The sequence below is a fragment of the Drosophila virilis genome, chromosome 2 (assembly GCF_030788295.1).
Source record: "Drosophila virilis strain 15010-1051.87 chromosome 2, Dvir_AGI_RSII-ME, whole genome shotgun sequence".
In the NCBI taxonomy this organism is placed as follows: Eukaryota; Metazoa; Arthropoda; class Insecta; order Diptera; family Drosophilidae; genus Drosophila; species Drosophila virilis.
The window spans coordinates 12242029-12263095 of record NC_091544.1 but is presented as its reverse complement, the minus strand read 5'-3'; the positions used below and the strand labels follow the sequence as shown (position 1 = coordinate 12263095).

The 21067-nt window shown below is 41.3% G+C and overlaps 4 protein-coding genes across 6 annotated transcripts; 2 read left to right on the top strand and 2 right to left on the bottom strand.

The window, feature by feature from the left end:
• Positions 1 to 450: 450 nt before the first annotated feature.
• On the bottom strand, positions 451 to 3332 carry Mccc1 (Methylcrotonoyl-CoA carboxylase 1). The gene is made up of 7 exons (XM_002054020.4): positions 3176 to 3332; positions 2335 to 3091; positions 1766 to 2272; positions 1416 to 1707; positions 1162 to 1349; positions 933 to 1104; positions 451 to 873 (listed from the first exon to the last, which is right to left on the bottom strand). The coding sequence occupies exons 1-7, from the start codon at positions 3214 to 3216 to the stop codon at positions 746 to 748; spliced, it is 2085 nt and encodes a 694-aa protein (XP_002054056.1). The 5' UTR covers positions 3217 to 3332; the 3' UTR covers positions 451 to 745.
• A 132-nt stretch (positions 3333 to 3464) lies between these two features.
• Positions 3465 to 5415, top strand: LOC6631273 (tether containing UBX domain for GLUT4). Of its 2 annotated transcripts, none has more exons than XM_015172101.3 (2): positions 3465 to 3805; positions 3862 to 5415. In XM_015172101.3, the coding sequence occupies exon 2, from the start codon at positions 3897 to 3899 to the stop codon at positions 5328 to 5330; it is 1434 nt and encodes a 477-aa protein (XP_015027587.1). In that variant the 5' UTR covers positions 3465 to 3805; positions 3862 to 3896; the 3' UTR covers positions 5331 to 5415. The 2 variants fall into 2 exon arrangements, with proteins under 2 accessions (XP_015027587.1, XP_002054057.1); XM_002054021.4 differs by having other exon boundaries at positions 3631 to 3777.
• Positions 5376 to 7260, bottom strand: LOC6631274 (prolyl 4-hydroxylase subunit alpha-2). The gene is made up of 7 exons (XM_002054022.4): positions 7033 to 7260; positions 6823 to 6974; positions 6616 to 6769; positions 5874 to 6561; positions 5782 to 5823; positions 5554 to 5719; positions 5376 to 5499 (listed from the first exon to the last, which is right to left on the bottom strand). Exons 1-7 carry the CDS (start codon positions 7236 to 7238, stop codon positions 5426 to 5428), a joined length of 1482 nt encoding a protein of 493 aa, XP_002054058.3. The 5' UTR covers positions 7239 to 7260; the 3' UTR covers positions 5376 to 5425.
• Positions 7261 to 7698: 438 nt separating this feature from the next.
• Positions 7699 to 20790, top strand: mtg (mind the gap). Of its 2 annotated transcripts, XM_032439525.2 has the most exons (8): positions 7699 to 7852; positions 9005 to 9188; positions 18165 to 18287; positions 18739 to 18872; positions 18928 to 19239; positions 19297 to 19731; positions 19785 to 19940; positions 20004 to 20790. In XM_032439525.2, exons 2-8 carry the CDS (start codon positions 9146 to 9148, stop codon positions 20421 to 20423), a joined length of 1623 nt encoding a protein of 540 aa, XP_032295416.1. In that variant the 5' UTR covers positions 7699 to 7852; positions 9005 to 9145; the 3' UTR covers positions 20424 to 20790. The 2 variants fall into 2 exon arrangements, with proteins under 2 accessions (XP_032295416.1, XP_070062982.1); XM_070206881.1 differs by lacking the exon at positions 18165 to 18287.
• Positions 20791 to 21067: the final 277 nt, after the last annotated feature.

The following is a 21067-nucleotide window of genomic DNA, read 5'->3' as shown; positions in this document are numbered from 1 at the left end:
CAGTATAAAACGCCAGAGTTGATAGATAAATGTGGACTAAGAAAAAAAAAAAGAGATCGTAAAATAAACTTGATTATGTTTATACTAAGTATATATATATATATTTTTAATTATTTAGTGTTTTTTGTATTAAGTGAAATTTGTTAAACATTTATTAAATTATTATGTTTTAAGTTGCAAAATAAACGCGAAAAGTAAGCAAATAATGCTTTAATCACTTTTTCTCATAATTTGTTTTATAAACCACAACAACGAACAAAACAAGCAATAGATCAATTCGATAAACAAACTGAAATATACAAATTGTTAATCTATTTTAATTTACATATTTTACATATGTAATCTGTGAACTGTATGCAATAAGAGACACGCATATGGCATAAATTAAACAAACAAATAGGAAAAAAAAAACGCAATAAATGAAAACTAAATTTTTTCTAACTAATAATGTTTTGTATATGGCAATATTTATTAGCTGAGCGATTGATTCGCTATGGCAAATGCAATAGAAAGTTTATACTTTATAAAAGAAACACCCATTATTTTTACTGTCACGGGATTAGTTACAACAATGATCCATTAGATGGAAATATTTACGCTTAAATCTAATAAATGCACGTGGGTAAAGCTAAAAACTGCTTAAGAATCGATTCAAAAGCACAGAAATAAATGCAACAAGTCAAATTCTACGCATAAATGCAACAATTTCCTGGTATGCCCAGGCAAACCAAATCAATTTTCTTCATCAGTTGGCGTCCTCATCAACGAATGTTATGACTGCAGCACCCTTGGCCATGTTGTCGCCTACGGCGCCGCCAATTAATTTAATAGTGGCATCCTTTGGTGCTTTCAGAATGTGCTCCATTTTCATAGCTAGCGTTGTAAATGCAGATTAGAGAGTAAATTTAAAGCAAATATCACTCTCAACATACCTATAAGCACAGCTAGACTGTCGCCCTTTTTGACTATGTCGCCAGGTTTGACCAGTATCTTCTCTAAAACGCCAGGCATGGGTGCCACTACTCGGGAACCGCTGCTACCAAGCTGATCAGCCTGAGCGCTTAGGAATTTTGGCTGCACTAGCTCGAAGTCCAATTTGCCGCTCTATAATTAGTAGGATTAAGTTCGCAAGATCAACTTGTTGCTTACGCAGTCTCTTACCTCTAGGAACAGCGTTACATTTGCTCCATCAATGTTAGCATTGTAGGTGGATATATTGTTATCAATATTGGCACGTATTTTCAAGCGTCCGTCATCCTGCACACGTTCGGCCTTAACCACTTGCCAAACACCGCCATCGACGCGAATTTCAATATTCCCATTATCATACTTAACGTCCACAGCATAAACTAAATTTAGAATTAGAGGTAGCAGCTGAGCAGCAGGTTTTGGTGTCTATGAAACCATTTGCATACCTTTGTCATGTGCCTTCAAATTGTAGCTGCGAATTAGCGCGTAATTGAGACGTACATTTGCGGCTGCAGCAAAGGGATCCTGATTGCTGCTGGCATTGCTGCCGGCAGCCTGTAGCTCATTGAAGATCAGCGAAAGAGCGGCTTGGCTCAGTTGCTGCTCCTTGACTACAATTGGCGGAAAGAGTGTATCAAAGTGTTGATCGATGAAGCCGGTGTGTACATTGGCTAGCTGGAACTCCGGGTGCGAGGCCAGGTCAATGAGAAAGTTAATGTTTGTCTCTAGCCCAGAAATCTAAGGTAATATAAGAGTTAGGCAAGAAAACCAATCCAAAATCGTATAAACTACTCACATGATATTCACCCAAACGCGCAATCAGCGAGTTTAGCGCCTGCGTGCGATTCTCGCCCCACACAACCAATTTGGCAATCATGGGATCGTAGTGTACAGATACCTCATCACCCTCTCGCACTCCCGTCTCTACACGCACGTCGGCATTGGGCTTTGGCGTACTCAAGTATCGCAGCGGTCCGGCGCCTGGCAAAAAGCCGCCGCGAGGATTCTCTGCATAGATGCGTGCCTCGAAGGCGTGACCACGGCGCGTGATCTGCTCCTGGGTCAGTGGTAGTGGCTCGCCAGCGGCAATGCGAATTTGCCACTCGACGAGATCGGTGCCGGTTATCATCTCCGATATGGGATGCTCAACCTGCAGACGTGTGTTCATCTCCATAAAGTGAAACGATAGATCCTCTTTGTCTAGTATAAATTCGACAGTGCCGGCGCCAACATAGCCCACAGCCTTGGCGGCGCGTACGGCAGCTTCGCCCAATTCACGACGCAGTTCCTCTGATAAACCTGGCTAAAAATAGGAAAACAATTCATACATGCTGGAATTACTTTTATTGCAAGATTTCCACTCACCGCTGGTGCCTCTTCGATGATTTTCTGATGACGCCGCTGGACGGAACAATCGCGCTCCCACAGATAGACAGCATCACCGTACTGATCGGCAAATACCTGCACCTCTACGTGACGGGGTGAGCGCACGTAGCGCTCGAGCAGCACAGAACTATCTCCAAAGGCTTTCAGGGACTCGGTGCGTGCCGAGTTCAATGCTGTGAGAAAATCTTCGGGTTTCTCAGCAATTCTCATGCCTTTACCGCCACCACCTCGCACTGCCTTGATCATAAGGGGAAACCCAATAACGGCAGCCTCTGCCTGCAGGCAGGCATCCGACTGATCGTCGCCATGATAGCCATTGATGATGGGCACTCCGGCAGCTGCCATGATGGCCTTGCTGGTGCTCTTGATGCCCATGTCGCGTATGGCGGAGCTGGGTGGCCCCATGAATATGACACCTTCTTTCTGGCATAGCTCAGCAAACTCTACCGACTCGGAAAGAAAGCCGTAACCAGGATGAATCGCTTGGGCACCCGACTTTTTGGCAATCTCCAGGATGCGCTCGCCGCGCAAATACGACGCCGCCTCGCCAACGCGATACGCTTCGTCGGCCAACTCGGTGTGCAGGCTGTGCTCATCGGGATCCGAATAGACAGCCACAGTACGAACGCCAAGTTTGCGGGCTGTTCTGATAACGCGACACGCTATTTCGCCGCGATTGGATATTAGAATTTTGTTGATCGGTTGGACCTTTGGTGTGGCTTTTGTGGCCATGCACCTGGCGAAGATAAAAACGTTTATGTAACAGTTGACTACAGTTGAAATAGCGCACAATAATTTAAAATATTCCTGCCATTATTACCTTACACTGTGACCAAAATGCTGCAATAGTCTTGTATACATTTTTGTGTTGTTTAATGTAAATAATGAATAAAAACAATTATTTATTGCGAGCAGTCTTATCACAAGTCCACCGCACACAATCAATGTGAACGACACCTGTTTTAAGAGACGGCAACTTGCACGACGATCATTTGTGGAGGCTGTCGATAGTCAATACAATAATCGATAGCATAAACAGCTGTTCATGGTATGGTTGGCTCTTCTTCTTGTTGATAGTTTGAAAGCAGTTGGCAGTTCAACAATTTAAATTAGCACGCACTTGTTTTTTTTTCCCTATAAAGAAGCAATTAACACAATTTTAAAAAACATATATGTATAATTATTCAAATCAGCAAGTAAAACTAATTAAGTTGGCAGGTAAATATTGGCAAGTAACTGGTTTATGTAACGAACTAGATGAACTGAATCTGGTTCGCTTATTTAGTTGGGCTATCGAACCTATTGGCAACAATTCGATACAAATCCAATGGTGACCGGCAAAATTTAGCCAACAATACACAATTAATAAGATTTTATAATTCAAGCTTTGTATAGCGTCGCCTGCAAGTGTAAAGTTTTAAGGTGAATTTGTAGCTTAACTGAAGCGGCTGTGGGTATTTGGTTACTTTGAAATTTTCATATATGTACAATTGTTGCTCATAATAGGGCTTCATTGAAAGCGTCTCCACTGGGATTAAGTCATGGATAAGCGCGTCACTGTCCTGTTGCCCAATGGTCGTCGACAAAATGTCAACGTAAGGCCAGACATGACCTTGCTGGAGGTACTGGAGACGGCGAGCGCAAAGCATGGCTATGACAGCGAGGAACATTGCCTCAAATTCCACAACAAGGATGTCAGTCTGGCGCAGCAGTTTCGCTTTAGCGGCCTGCCCAACAACTGTGTGCTGGAAATGGAGCCTACGGAAAAGCGGCGGCCGTTGAGCAACGTTGTCGTATGCATTCAACTAATTGACGGATCCCGTGAGCAAGGCGAGTTTCCGCCAAGCAGCACCGTCTGGCAAATAGTGCAAGAGCTATTTAGTATCCAAGTGGAAGCCTACGAAAGTCCGGTTATCATTTACATGCGTAGCGAGGTGATTGGTGAGGAGCAAATGCGTCAAACGACATTAAAATCGCTGGGCATACTAGAGGGACGCGCCATGATGCGGTTGATCGACAAGAAGCCGGAGGAGCTTAAAAGGCAGGCCAATGTCTACAAGCCGGCAGAGACGAAAGCCAAATTAGCGGACGAGTACGACGAACAGCCCAGCACCTCGCGCTCGGCCATGGGTGGTTCCGGCAGCGGTGGAGGTGGCTTTGCGCTTACCAACGATATGTTGAAATCGCTCAAGCGCTCAGCCTCTGATGAAAACAGCCCTACGGCCGCAGCAGCAGGAGTTCCTTCCGGCACAAATGTGCAAAAGAGCGAGCCTGAGCAGGCCAAATATGACTGGGGCAGTGGCTCGGGCTACTTACTTCATCACCGCAACGACGAGGAGCAATACGATGAGGATGCCGATGAAAATACCGGTAAAGCACCGCCAGTGGTAAACGTTATTGGGCCACGTAACGCTGTACTGTTCTCACTGGATGCGGCCAACAGGCATAACGACGATCTGCCCGATTCGTTTTTCGACTTGACAGTCAACGACTTGAAAATGGTGCTACGGGATCTGAAGCGCACTGCGGCGGGCAACGAGGATGCGCCGCTGCTCACTTCCAATCTGCGTGAATTAGAACGTCAAAAGGCCATGCTTGCGAAGCTGAATCAATACAAGGATTGCGTGCTACGCATACAGTTTCCCGATCGCCATGTGCTACAGGGAATTTTTAAGCCACACGAACCGCTTGGCAGGGTGGAAGAGTTTGTACGTGGATTTCTTGCCAATCCCAGCGAAAAATTTCACCTGTTCACCATACCGCCAAAGAAGATTTTGCCAGCGGACGAAACGCTTCTGGAGCTCAATTGTGTGCCCAATGCCGTATTGCATTTTACATTCGTTCAGGACAACCTAAACGCGGTGACAAATAGTTTCCTGCAGGAAAAATTTATCGCGCAGCTAACCTCGGAGGAGGGGGCTCTTTATGCCGTGCAAAAGTATCGCCTCACCAGGGCCACCGTTAGTTCCAGTTAGTTGTGGAATCTATAGATTTTAGCGAACACTTTGCGTGATAATAAATAACTTTCGCTTTTTTTATTCTATACGCGAACCAATGCAATTGCATCCCTTTAACTGTTCAAAGAATTCGCCTGGCAAGGTCTTCTAAATATCTGATCCATGTTATAAATCCATTTAGTCATCACTAAAAGATGGTAATTTTCAATTGGGGAAACTAATCAAATTTCAGAGCACTCACCATACTTAGAGCCAACAATGACAGGACATGCGGCGTGAACCGTTTTTGGATGGGGCGTGCCGGAATCTTTCAAATTGTGCCACAGAACAGCAGTTCCTTTCTCGGGCGAGATTGTCAGATTCAGTAAGGGAAATGTTGTGGCACCTCCCAGTTCAACGTCACTCAACTATAATATTGAAAAACCTCCAGACTTTTTGTTCAGTTTTAATGAAAATCAAACGGACTTACGTAAAACAATGCTGTAGCTATGCGATCTTCCGTTTTATTTTCCTGCAAAAAAAATCGGTGAAATTAACTGCTTGGAAATCATATGTAAATACCTCTTCTGAAAATGAGTCGTGGTGGGGAATATAGTGACCACCGATGCCGTAGTTGATCAAAGATAGATCGTCGGATCCTTCCATGCTCAAGCCAGACATGTCTGTCACTCGCATTTCGATAGTCTTAACTAGCTCGCCCTTTTCCAATTCAATGAAAACGTTCTTGCCGCTGCGATGCGCTGAAAATCCTCCATAATCCAACAAAGCGGGCGTATAATCAAAGCTTTGGGTTAGGAACCACTCAATTTCGCTATCGTAAATGACATTGTGATAGAGCACCACGAAAGGATCGATGCTGAGCTCCTCCATTTTGAGTGGTGCAATGCGAAGAAACGGCGTTGTCCAATTGTTATAGCGACAATGCAGATGGCTGGGTCGTTGCAAACTGGCGGCACAGTGTTCCTTTAGGGTCGCCATTGTAATGTGCTCTTCCAAAATTCCGTCGTAGTGTTCAGTTTTTGCTTGGTTTATATGCCACATTCCTAAAGAGTTCTCCCTGCGTTTAATCGAAAGGATACCCAACCACTTATGGATGCTTTTTTCATTAATGAAGATACTGTACTTGGCCTCTTGACTTGAGTCGTATTTCAAAAGCGAGGCATTTAACCAAATTTCAGCTTTCGTATATTCCTTCTGGAAATAGTTGAACATTCCCAAGGCGTAACAATCCATTGCCGATAAAGCAGCTCTGAAAGTAGATAAACTTTGACAGGTGTTCCACTAAGAGCATAAAGACACAAACCCTGGCTGGGAATATCCTAATAGCTTGCCGCTTGCCAATTCGTTGGGATTCAGTTCATAATACGTAATTAGGAGCTCGATACTGCGACTGGCCTCCTGAAGATCGAAAGCTGTGGGTAGTTCTGAGCGCATTTCATGCGCATATGCCAAATGTTCTGAATGAATAAGTAAATATTTAGCAGAGCTATGACAATTAATCATTTACTACCTTTTCCAATTGTTTCACTCATGAATAGCGCCCATTTCTGCCAATCCTGTTGCTGATGGCGTATGAGCGCAAAACTCTTTAGAGGATTGCTCAAATAAGTTTTAAAATATAAATTCATTCTGATCGCCTCGGCACGAAATTTTCTGAGTGCTCTGAAAAGGTGCATATACAGAAAATACAACAAAATAGTTAAGACAGTGCATTATTTACTGTTGAATTAGGTCGAGTTTCCATTTAAGCTCTTCCACGTAGCTAGCCAAGTTCTTTTCTAGCATTTCCTCAACGTCCAAAAGTCTTTTTAAGACTTCTGTCGATGCTGCATATGATTTTTGTCTTATAAGATTCTCAATGGCATTTGCTTTGAACAAATTCAAGCTTATTGAGGCTAGAAATATGATTATTCTTATTAAATTCATTTGATATTCCCGAAGAGCTTAGATCTGTGTTGTATAGTCGTAGAATATCTCTGTAGAACGAGGAATAACAAATAGTTTTAAGTTAAAAACATCGTTTTAGGAAATCGCAATGAAATTGCAATCGGTCATGGTAATAAGCTGTGACAAATCAAAAGGGATAGAGTACATTTAGGTTGACTCGAGGGAAATACCTTGTTAAATATGATAAGCTCTGATTGCAATATAATCTAATGAAAGACAAAATACATTTAATTTAATAAAGAAACTAAGAATTTTAACTAAGCTAATCAAGATAAATAACAAAAACTTAATCACTTATCAACCAAGTTTTTCCTTTTGAAAATGGCAGCTTGTGCCAGTGTTGCAAAGTGTCGGATGCCACATGCCCATATGAGAGAGACAGACACTCGCAACACTCACGCATGCGCGAAGTCGTCGCTTTCGAAACCGAGCCAGAAGACCAAAGAGGCCAGCCAACTCGGGGCTGGGTGGATTGGTTAGCCACAATTTCTGAATCATATTCAGTTTTCAGTCGTTGGCCGCTTGTCGAAGTAACAAGTTTTGTAAATCGCGCATTCAGACACCATTCGAGTCGCAATCGCATATGTTAATCGGTAAAGGAGCCACGCTCTAGACAACAATTGCAAGCACGAATACAAGCTTAATATATTTATGTATATGTTTGATTTAAGAAACAACAACAAACAATCAGAATGCGTGCCAATGTGAAAAAGTGAAATACATATTCGTTTATATTGGCCGAGTCGAGGCCAATGCATTTTTTGTGAATAGATTAATAATTGTTTATGCTTCCAAAAACAAAATGTGTAAATTTGCTAACCTATTGGAGCAATAATAGCAATAATTGTGCTAATTTAAATGAAACCGAACAAAATTGAAACACAAATAACAGACAAAGGAATTAAATAAAAACGTATCGCAAACAACTTTTACCTATGATTTTTATCTTTACAAGTTTTAAACGCAGAACCGCCGCCAGTTGCCTGTTTTGTGTTGTTGTTTCTGTTTTCTTGTGACAGTAGGCGTCTAAACGTGCCGACATTTTTTGGGGGGGCGTGGCCGCAATAGCAACGAAAACAACCTGCGACAGCCACGAAAATTATGGCGCGAGAGCCAAGAAATCAACCAGGCGGCCGAGCAAACTGTTTGGAAAGTGTTTGGCCCGTTACGCTGAAAATATGAAACAAGACGCTTCAATGATTTGTTTTAAACAAACTGGCATTTAGCTTAAACATGATTATGATTAAAAATATCTATGGATATAGTCATCATTTTATTGTTATTGTAAATGCCTATGTTGTTGGAAATGCCCACGCGACGTTTTTTGTTTTTTGTTTTTTTTTTTTTTTATTTGGCTTTAATCGACATTGGCATCTGAGTCTGAGTCTCTTCACTTTTACTTTAAACGGAAAGAGAGAGTGTTTGCCCAGCTCATTTGCGTTTCTGTTTACCGGTTTTTCAATTTACGCGCATTTTTTTTTTATTTTGTATTTGGCCACAACAATTGTTAATCTGATATCTATTTGGTTTTCTTAGCAGGCAGCTGGAAAAAAGATATAATATATAGATGTAATAGCTTCATTAAATTTAATTAAAGCAACAACTTCCGAGTCGGGCCGCATCTCCGGCAGCACGAGTCGTGCATTTAGCCATTTTATACTGCGCGTGCCTACATCAAAATAAACGTTTATTTTCCATTTTCATGGCAAGCAACAAAATATAAAAAACATTGTTTATGCTTAAAGTTTTTCAGTGTGTGAGTGCGTGAGTGTTTTTGTTCAACTGGGAAATTGGCAGCTAAACTAAAACGAAGCTAACATATAAACGACGTTTCCCCCCAACGAATTACACACAATCAAAATAAAGCGCTGGAAATAGTTGAGAAAATGAATTTTTTCGTTATTGGATTTCTGATCATGCAGGCGGCAAGTGAGTAAAATATGTAGCATATTGATATATTGATACAGATATAGACTTATCACGTTTGCCAAAAGTATTTCTACTCGGTGTTGGTTCAGCTAACATACATACATATATTAACATGTGTGGGCAATGTAATAATAATAATAATAATAAATAATTCATAATAATAAAACATAATCGCATTAAACATAACATCAGTTTGCATTACATATTTTTAGCTAATTATGCTATTCAAATTGTTTTGCTTACAACAAATCAAGTTTGTGCCCTAAGTCTTTCGTTTCCGCTGCCTTGTCACGCATGACAAAAAAAAAGTTATTAAATTGCTTACAACAGAGACTACCGCACATTTCGGTTGTTAACCCAAAAAAAATAATAAAAATTCTTTTGCATCACAGTTAAGTGATGTGTGCACCGCACAGAAGACCGGCTGATGGCATAAAAAGCGGCTCTCTGATTTGATATGTGCCCAACGTAATAGAACAGGTTATGCATGGACTTAATTTAAGTGGCTTGCATTCATTTGCAATTGAGATGAGCAGCAAATTCAATTCAAGTCACCTGCCTTGTGCAGCTGGGCAGTGCTTAGAAAAGCGCGCCAAAAGCGCGATTCATAACAACAGAAATAAGTGAAACGCAAGCAAAACAACAATTGACTTCTTCTACGAGCATATTCAACCATTTACTTTAAGACTGTTGCTGCAGTTTTTCGATAGTTTCTTGTTATACCCTGCAGCTATCTAGAAGGGTAGCTTAGCATTCTGGGATTTTAATAAGTAGACAGTAGAGCTGGGCTCAACTGACTAAAGACTTTTTCCTGCAGTTCTCGAACTTTACAAAATAGAAGCAGCAAAGTTGATATATGTATTCATGAATATCTCTAAGAACTCAGAATAGTTTTAGATTTTGGCTAATTTTAATCTGCTTACATTAGTGACCAACTTAGATATAAAGATCTTGAGTCATGAATGTCAGCTTGCATCATAAGTATAAAAGCGTCATTTAGTACAGGGTATTGCATATTCGCGCATCCTTGACACTGTGTTTTTCAGTTTGCAATTTTCGTGTGCCGCTCGCGTTTAGCCCGATTATTTGGCTAGCTTCTGTGTGTTTTGGGTATGGTTAATATTTCAGCTTTGTGGTTTCTCAATGCAAACGAGCTTGAGCATTTAAAGCCTTGCTAATGCAACTCACAAGAAAACACAACTTGATATTTTGTTTTTGCTTGTGTTAATGCTGTGACTTGCAAGAATATAGATAATATATGCTAAAGGCTTTTCGTTCTTTGTGTCGACTAACGAGCCTGAAACTGATAGATTTGGCTAGTATCTCATTTAAATCGCACACATGTAATTCTGGAGAATAACTTCGGAGGCAACTTGAAGCTGAACTTGGATGAAGAGTGCTTGTTGTGGTAGAAGAGTGTTTAGTCATTAGTTTTCATCCATGGCCGCAATTTAGCAGGTGTTATCGTTTCGCTTGGCCATATAAATCAATTCGCATGCAAATTGAAACACAAATTAATTTTGTTTAACCTTCGCACTGCAATTTGGCCCGAACAGCTTTTGCCTGAAGTGTAACATATCAACACACATAATTTGATTTTAGTCAAGTGCCAAATCGCTAGGCACTGCCTCGAAATTGACGGCCAGACAAGTGTTATGGGCATTCTGTCTAGCATACGCCCAGCCAACAGAAAATCGGTCAAGTTCAGCTTCAAGATGAGCATGTAGAGCGCATCAGTCATAGACCAAAAGCCATTCGGTGTTAATGGCCAGTTAACGTGGCTCTGCGGTTCTCTTTGATACGGAAAGAGAAGCGTAAATAAATCTGCATAAACCGCGCGCTTCATTTGCATTTCCATTTTTGTTTCGGGGCATGGACTATTTGGCTTGGAATGCGAAGACTGCAGCTTGACTCAGTTGCGCGTCTGCTGAATCATTTGGCCGAACTACGCCCAGGTTGCACAATGATCGCTGCCGTGTAGCGGTTACATGTGTGTGGCCTAATGCTCAGCTCAAAGGGCATGTTGATGGCTTCATAAAGCTCCGGTAGGCAATCGAGCATAGTGATTCATCAATTTGAAGCCAATCAGTTTTTTGAGATGCGTCTCAAGCCGACTTTAAGTTTGTTTCCCTTTTTTTTATGTGTTTGGCTGACCAGTCTCAGTCTTTTGTCTTGTGATCAATGACGCAGCGCTTTGGCATCGCTGCTCTCTCTCTCTCTCTCTCTCTATTTCTCTCCCCCTCTCTTAGCTTCTCGCTTAGTTTTTATATAACCCACATTTTGGCAGACCGCTTTATGCAACTTCTTAGCTAAGATAACACAACAAAAACCTGACACAGCCGGCTAAAGGGCTGACAGCATTCGATATTATTGCAAATGAAGTGGTTTTTTGTTGCCTGAGGAGACACTTGAGCCAAACCCAAATGAGTCTAAGTAACCAATAATGCGCATACGCCCAGTGTGACAGACATATTTCAAATAACTTTCAAATAGCAATTAGCATTTAGGTTTTTATACTCATACAGAGGGTATTATTATTTTGTCATGTAAAGTGTAACGCTTGGTGGGAGTAGCCGCTGATCCCATGAAATCTATATATATTCTTGATTAGCATGGCAATCTTCAGTAGCCCTGCTTATTCGCCCGGCATGATAAACATCATGGTACTTTGTAGAAGTTCGAAGCTTACACTTTTCGCAAAATCCACTTCTCTTGGATGGAAAGTGCGAGTCAAATTTTGTGTTATCAAAAGTTTGTTTGTCGACCTTAAGATGCTCATTACTAATCAAATTTGAGTTCTTTATGGCCTTTGGAGCTGCTTTTTAATATTGAATGAATATATTTAGGTTTTGGTTAAATATCTTGTGCAAAAGAGGCATTTAAGAGCCTTAATAGATTTTTGATATATTTGCAAAGCTGTATCAAGGCTTATATTTGGCTCATGTGGCACCAATTGAAACGTTTAATCAAAAAAGCGCCTTTAAGTCAGGTGACTAGAAGGGCATTGAATCTCCGACGTGTTCGTTTTGTCTCGTTTCCTAATTACTTTGCCGGGCTCCCAAGTCCAAACGGCAGTCAAGAGAGCTGCACAGCCCTTGCAAGCCCGAGTCAAACAGGAAAAAAGAAACTTGAAAATTGCATTGTCATATTGATGGATCTCAGCATTACAAGAAAAAGATGAAAAAAAGAAAGAAGCAAAAAAAAAATATGCTGTCCTAAGTGACTAAGTGAGCAATTTGCAAAGTGAAAGGCGCGGCTGTGCCCACTGCACAGACACATGGAGAACCGTCCTTCAGTGCATTTGGTATACGAGTATGTACTTGTACTTGATTTCTTGATTGCTTCATTATTTGATTTCACTTGCAAATTTGTGGCATATTTTCACTGTTTGCCTCGTTTTAGGCATGTGAGCTAATCAACATGCCCGCAATTCCCTTCCGCTCGTCGCACTTTGTTCACAATTAACAATAAATTATAGCATAATTATCGCATCTTCACAGCGCTTCGCTGGCAGCATCATGCAAGAGTCAACCGAAGCACATCCACATCCACACAGCCACAGCCAACAATACAAATAGTCCACATACATAAACAGCATGCGGTGACTATTGTCTGGCTCTGCCATAGTTTACTATGTTAGTGTGTCTCTTGTGGAGTTGCGGCTACTTTGGCCCGCTCACGCAACCCGCGCGCTCACGTAAGACCTTCAAAGGTCACGCACGCCGACTCCAACTCCAGCTCCGGCGAATCCGAATGTGTCTCCGTCTCCGTCTCTGGCTGTGTCTCTGATTCCATCAGCGAGTCGTCGTCTCGTTGCAGACTCATTTTGTTCACCCCGGGCTGCATCGCTTCTGGGCGTCTTTGTTACCTTTTGTTATTGTCGCTTGACATTTTTATTACCCTAACACAAGAGTTACGCACTTTTCCCATCAAGCTTGGAACAGTTTTTAATAGTTAGTTCAGATTGTTGCCAAAACTTAGTCTGGAGACTATCATAACCAAAATATATAGATTATATTTGGCATTATAATTTTCTTACTTAAGAACTGTAATAAAAAAGTATAAAAATAAAAAATAATAATTGCTTAACTAATATATGATTAATTATATTTTTAATTTTTGTTTAATTTAATGTTGATAAATTATTTTGTTTAGAATAAATTATTTTATTGTTTTTATGTTATTTGAAAAATAAGTTAATTTTATTTACAAATTCCTTCTTTCTTCGTAATTAGAGAAAGTGCATTGAAAGTTCGGCATGCCAAAATAAATATTTACTTTGGTTTTTTTTATTGTTTCTTGCCTATCGGCCACACACACACACACACACTCACACACACGCACACACAAGACATGCAACAAGCGGCGCTCAAATTGCAATTTAATTCGACATTTTTGAAAGATCTTGAAGTGGCCAAACATTTTGTTGGGTGTTTTTGTTTTTGGGGCCCTATCACTCACTGTCAAGTCCATCGTTCAATTAACATAATTAACTGACAAAACGAATTAGCATGCAGATTGGCAGCCAGCACTTTACACAGATACGTTGTCACGACGTTGTTGCTGCTGTTGTATGTTTGTTTGAGTATTGTTTGGGCTGGTTTCTAATTTGACACTTGTCTGTCTGAGATACTTGGCCCAATTCACGCACTGGTCTAGCACCTGAGCCATGGCATGGGGACAAGGTCAACTTAGCCAGATTGCTCCTACGTAGTGTCTACTATCGTTTAGTAACTTTTAAGATCCCAGAGATATGGTTAAAGGTTTTACCCCACATGCCATGCAAATGATCAGCCATGCATTCGGTTAACAGTTTGATGGAATCTAAAAAATCTTGTGGGAAATTGAAAACTTATACGCTGGCGAGGTCAAAGTTTTGTTGCTTATTGTCTAGGCATGCATCTATCTGAAAGGGAAGGGAATTCTCATAGATTTTCGGAGAAGCTTTAAATCGTTTATTTCAATTCAAAGTTGTTTCCTTTTATGTTCGTTTTATTTTCGGGCCTTAGCCAAGTTAACATTTAAATTTTTTTGGCCTATGGAATGCTGTGCGTTGGTCATTTTAAATGCGACATCCAGTTTGAACAATGCTCTCGGCCTGACAATGAACAAAATATTGAACATAAAAAAGCAGCTGGCTAACAATGCAAACTGAATTTGGGCGCTGAACAAAAATAAAACACGTATATATAAAAATGAGTTCGCTAAAAGGGAAACCAGCAAACGGCATTTAGAGGTTAAGGCTTTGGCAGGCAGGCAACAACAAGAAACACTTACTGCTGATTTTGTTGTACCGAAATGCTCAGGCTCATATAATCAACAGATGTTCCGCATAATTTATACAAGATATTTGCATTATATCTGTGCGGCCCAGAGATCATCAGATTGAATTAATGCCAAAGACAAGACGCAGCAATTAATATCAATTTGTTGTTGTTGTTGTTGTTGTTGCTGCTGTTGTTGACCCACTTTCGCGTCCAGGTGCTAACTGGATGTGAGTTGGGACGGTCCGAAGAAGGCTACTGGGGAAAAGTACGCAGCATCGCTGAAACGGAAAGTAACTAAAACATCGCCCGCCCGCCCGTCCGACTTCGGCTAGTTTTGTGGCTCGTGCGTCGGTCAGTGGCATATATGCTGACATCGGCATTACCGACTGCATATTTATGCCTCATTATTTGTTCAGTTTCGGTTTCAATTTCTATTTGCTTGGCGTGGCGGCGGCTTCAGCGACACAAGTCATAAGCTCGAACCACTAACATTTCATACAGACGCGCACGAGATGATGACGGGTGAAAGCGGCCTCTGACTAACTGCGTTAACGTTGTTTGTTATTGTTGTTGTTGTTGTGGTTGTTTTAGTGCTTGTTGTTGTTGGCATTGTCTCTGACAGTGCGCCGGTCTATTTGCCGGCTATTGCTCTTCCTCTGCGTAAACAATTTTGAGCACTGCACAAAAATTTGTTTTCAGTTTTCTTAAAGTTTTTTTTTTTGTTTTTTTTTCGCCACAAATTGCAATACTAATATTTATGTTTTTGGCCATGGTTAATTGTTCCGCCTGAACTCTGGCCGTCCTTATCTGGCCTGCCGTTGTCAATTTCGCCCCAAGCCAATCTATTTTAATGTCTCTATTAACAGGTTTGTCTGTGTTTAAGTTCCTCTGCCCATTTCGGGCGGGTCATTAAAATTGCTGCTCGCTCAAAGCGTGGCCCACGCGGCGCATGGTTAATGTAAATCTGGACAAAAGTGCAATTACGATTGACTAAACTACATTTATATTAGTGAAGTACTGCAAGAGAGTTTGAATGAAAGTCGTTGTCTTGTTTTTTATTTTTCTTTTTTGCATTTAATGGCAATGCAAATTTATAAGCGCCCATATAGAGGACGGCCTTTACTTGAGGACCAGCTCAAATGTTTTTATTCAAATTCTGTTTTCAAATCTAGCTTCAGGAATTTTTAAGGCCGCAGTACTGCTCTCTATTCTCATATTATTTTACTTCATACCAATTATCTTGCCCCAATTGCACAAAAGAAAAAAAGTAAGTGACATAAAGATTTTTTAATAGAAGCTACGTTTTAAATTGGGTGGCTGTTGCTCTGAAAACCTAAGCAATTTGCTGAAAAAATCTTAAATTTGCTAATCATTTATTAAAATAAACAAAAATGTTGTCTTCCTTTTGCACGGAGTTCGATCCCTTATCCTCAATATGCCGATCTTTCGCGCTTTGAGGTGGAAAGTTCAAAATATTAGTCATGGGTTTAGCCCGGCTTATAAACCGGACTTAAGGGGCTTCGTGGTATTCAGACAATTTTAATGGCAACATTTTTTTTTAAATTGAAAATACATACCTGGTTGCCTACCGATTTAGTTACATAAAGAGTCTTCACATTTGTCAAACACATATTTTAAAATTTCATTTAAATTTCATTTCAAGCGTATTTTGAATATTTGAAGGCATTCAAGTATCAAGCTTGCCTGCCAATATGAATATGTGTCAATTTACTTGAGAGTATCTTCTGGTCGAGCACTAACTACTAATACTAACTAACTTTAGCTGAAATTACGCTTAGGCAATGTTTAAGTAAAGCGTGTTTACCTTCAATCTGGCTATCCTTCACATTCTGAGTACCATAAAGTCGTTGTCTCTTTGTATTTGAGCAATTAACGCCTAACATAATTTCAAAATTTAAAAAGGCCGTAGAAATCTATTGTTTTACTTAGACGTTTCTTGAAAAATGCTAGTTATTCTAAGCATAATTAAGATTTGAAGATGCTAATGCTGCCTTGTCATGTTGACTCCCCATTTGGTGGCTTACATAGCATTAATGGCACCTAGCCACAAGTCTGTAACCCCAACTGAACCGCAAATACTCGTTAATCTAAACGAAAAATCGGGCCTTGCTGATGCCAAAGTGCGCATTGTTATTAAAGCACGCTCCATTTTCCTTGAACCAATGGCTGAGAGACTGGCTAACCGGCTGAGTTAAGCTATTAACACAAGACCAACAGCCAATTAATTGGCCCGTGGCAACAGCTCCATTAATTGGATGTGTGCACTCGCATCGTTTCAAGTATGTTATCGATGCTTGGGCAAACAGTTCAGACTTCAAGTGCGCATATCTAATGCACAGATTAGCTATGGTCCATAACTATACTCTGCTATATGTTTTTGTCAGGCTTGGGGTATGCTATCATGGGCATTTTGTAAGAATCCACTCAGAGCTCGGTGCATATTTCATGTCCCACTTGACATGCTAACAATTTAATTTGAACCCAAGACGTTGCAATTTGGTTCACTTGTTGTTGCTTTTGTAGATTAGCTAACAGTCATTTAGGCTCAATATATGCACACACACACATACACGAACTCTCTCACACACACACGCACACAAACACACACAGTGTTTAAAGTGCCTCTAGCATATACATAAGTATTTAAGTGCTTACTACGTTTTTTATTGTAAGCCCGACATAAAAATAAAATTCACACATATGTACGAAATCTGCCAGATCGAGACACTATAACATATATCTGTATATGTTATCTAGAATGTTAGATCCAAGATTGAGTTTTAAGGTATTTAAGAAGTGTATATAGCTCTATAGAATCATAAGCTTTTGTCTTAAAAAAAACATGTGTGTTTTTTAAGATGTGTTGAACTCTGAGCTTCGCTATTTTCCACACATATTTGCCAGACCTTAAGAGTATTTTATCTTTGACATGTCGTTCTTGGCTTTTGCACTAGGAAGTTATGTTCAAATACTTATTACTAAAGCACTTAGGTAATTGGGTTCTTTGGGCTTATGTCGTAATTGCCCCGGTCACGGCATCATTAGCCAAGCAGCATATGTCGGAGCTGTGGCCCCTTGGCATCTGATCTCGGCGACCGGTTAATATATTTCACTCTCTAATTGCAAATTAAGAAAAACATTTAAAAGGTTTCCGCCTCAGTGCACATAATCTTAAAATGTTCAAAGCCTTTTGTTCAATTTAACACCTTGATATATATGAAGGCAGCAACTGTGGGTTTTTACCCTTTGATATGAGAGATACATCAATCAAAATTTCGGCCAACGCGATTTGAATTCGATGCGGGGCATCTTTGTAAGATTGAAAGATATATTTCCATATGTTTGTATACGCATTAGAGTTGTCGTTTATTTGTTGAAACCTTTGCGAAAACTGTGCCACGGGCATTCACGGCCTGTGCCGAGATCTTTTCAATTGGATTGTGTTGGGGCCCAACCCAAATGAATTTTATTATGAAAGCACGATTTCATTTGTATGTAACTTTGTATGGTACTGGTGCTTAAATTTACAGATATTAATCAACATAGAAATATTATTTACTTAAATTTTATACAACATATATTTCCCATAAACTCGCTAATCCCACGCTTTATATACTAACTAAGTGTACCTGTGTATTATATTGAAAAACTATCCTATTCTGTGTATGCTTTTTCTATTTATTTATAGGATTGGCTTGCGGGACGTGCGTTTTTATGTCCGATTTTGGTTTCACCCTCGATTGTAACTTCAAAAAGTCTGGACTGTTTCGTGTTCGAAATTTGGGTGGCGTCAAGGCGCATTTCGGTTTAGGTAAATTCAAAAAGAAAAACACGAAAATTAAACAACTTTCTATTCTAAAATCCTTGCTCAAACTTTAACTATCTGCCCGGTTTTAATAGTAAGTTGTACATACAAGCATTAAGTGTATATAGATATTAATCAAGTGGAGCTAATCGAGCAAAAACAAATAATTTGCAGCATTTAAGTCATCAATGAATTAATGCCAATGCCAATGCCAAGCCGACGAGTTTAGAGTGGAGCAAGAGAGACGCAGCTGCGGTTCAATATCCGTAGCATTAGCATTGATCATTGATCATTGACCATTGACCATTGTCTAACCCTAATACAATTTTTATCTGTAAATATAATGCAAAGCAAGGGATAAAGACAAAATCTGATTTAAATGAACGATTTGGTTGATTGATGGAGCGTCACGACTTCGCAGTTGAGAGCCAGCCTAATCCCACTTGTGTGCTTCCAGGTCTCAGTGTCGGCGATGAGTTGGGCTTCAAAGAATCGCTGGGCAACGTGGAAAGTGATCGCAGGCGCGCTATAAGCTACAGGAACGGAGCACCAGAATTGGTGGGTGTGCTGCCCTCTGCGCGGCAGCAGGAGGTAAGTTTTGCTACGATTCGAACGATTACTGTTTGCTGCAACCACATTTATGCAGGCCAGTGCACCAGTGCAGCATGCTTTGCCGGACAAACGCATTAGTTCACGCTCCACCGGACCCGGACCCTATAATCTGCAGTTGCTGCAGCAGGCGGTGGCCAAGAGTCAAGCCCAGCAGCAGGCACAGCTTATGACAGAGGCACGCCCACTGCCCTTGGGCGTGCCTGCCTTCCGGCCTATACCACAAAAGGCCACGGCCAACGAGCCATTGGCCACGTCGCCGGTGGGCGCCCAGCGTCGCTTAGCCGTGGACACGACGCAGCCACGAGTTAGTGTCAACAACAAACTGGTGGAAAGCCATGTGAAACCGGTGAGCATAAAGTCCATATAGCTCTTGGGTTAACTTGACTTGTCGCACTTTTTTTAGCACTCCAATCGCACTTTCCATGCGGACAATCCGATGGTAGCGCAGCCGATCCTCTCGCAGCCGGTGGCAGTGCCCGTTTTCCAGGCCATGCCCGAGTCCATTGCACGCATTGCCAATGTGGGCAAGGAGGATGTGGCGCTGCCGGAGCAGCGCACACTCGCCAAGCATCCCAATTACTTGCAGTTCGAGGAGCCCAAGTTTGATTTGAAGGACGTGACCGTTGAGGAGCTCGCCGCGGCGGCCAATGTCACAGTCGAGACCATAAAACATGCCATCTATGTGCGAGAGCAGCAGCTGAAGGCGGAGCATCGCGCCATGCTGGCATCCAAGCTGCGTCAAGAATTTATGCGCACATCCACCGTGAAGACAACAACGACAACGACAACAACAACGACACCAAGGCCCAGGCAACTGGCGGAGCACAAAGTATCCAAGGTAGGTTTAATGCAACGAATGATGCAAGATTCTAATAAAGCTTTGGCGGACAGGTCATGAATGCACCCAAGGAGTACTATCCGGTGGGCTATGACAAGAACTTCGATGACAACTTCAAGTCGAAAGTGGATTTGCCCCCCACGAGCTTCTCCTGCGCCAGGCAAAAGCATTTTCCGGGCCTCTACGCGGATACGGACCTGGGCTGCATGGTGAGTCACTAATGATGCACACCGATCTCCGCCAGATCACTAATCATTTTTACTTACTATCAGGTTTTTCATGTGTGTGCTCTTACGGACGACGGCATGGTGCGTAAGTCGTTCCTGTGCCCGGAGAATACGCTCTTCGATCAGACCATACTGAAGTGCAATTGGTGGTTCTATGTCGACTGCAGCTCGAGCACCAGCGTCTACGATTCGAATATACCCATCTCGAAAAGCTATCAGCTGATGAAGTCTCTCACCTATTTCTCCAAGTACAACAACCAGAAGGGCGACCAAGACGGCGACAAGGATGAAAATGCCGTTGACATTGACACGCTGCGCGAGTCCATGGAGGGCGTCTCGCGTCGCCTGGAGCAGGCAAAGAATGCGCAAGCACAACTCGATGAGGTGGAACAGTCGCCGCAGCCAAAGGCCGAACACGAGCATGTTGTGCCCGAGGGCGAGAGCCAGCAGCAGTTGTCCAATTAGGCTAAGACCATATTTAGTTGCTATCTGAGATCTAGGTTAAGTTAAGTTCAAGATCGAGCGTCTCTGGTCGATTTGCCGTACATAGTCAATGTCTTGCGAAAGCCAACGGTTGTCTGTAGTCTCTGGCCAATCATTAATCCTCATTTCCTATGGCAGCGCCTGGTCCTGGGCGCGCTCCTAGCTGTAGTCCCTACCCCACATAGCTATCATTAAGTGGATCATTTCTAGTTTATTTAACTACGTAATCTAGTGCAATTCTAAGTGTTTGTGTGACTTGTGCGGTTAGTTTTACGTTCATAATACTATTTATTTATTATATTTTTGCGACAAAATAAAAAATCGTTATCCCCATAAAAATAGTATATTAATTGCGCAGGGGTAAGTATAGCTTTAAGAGAGCCAAGAAAAGGTTTTTTCAGCATTTGTCAACTTTAAGCTTAATTAATTTAAAGTTTAATTTGCGAAGAGCTTTAAAAGCACTTGGAAGCTTTAAGGAAGATTATTTTCATTGCGTAGATAGATAGATTTTATGTTCTATAAGATTCACATTTCTTTAAAGTATTCCAATAGCTAGTTTTTGAACAGAACTTTAAGACCAAATGCGAGCTTTAAAGCTGATTTAAATAAAAATTTGTAATAACTTT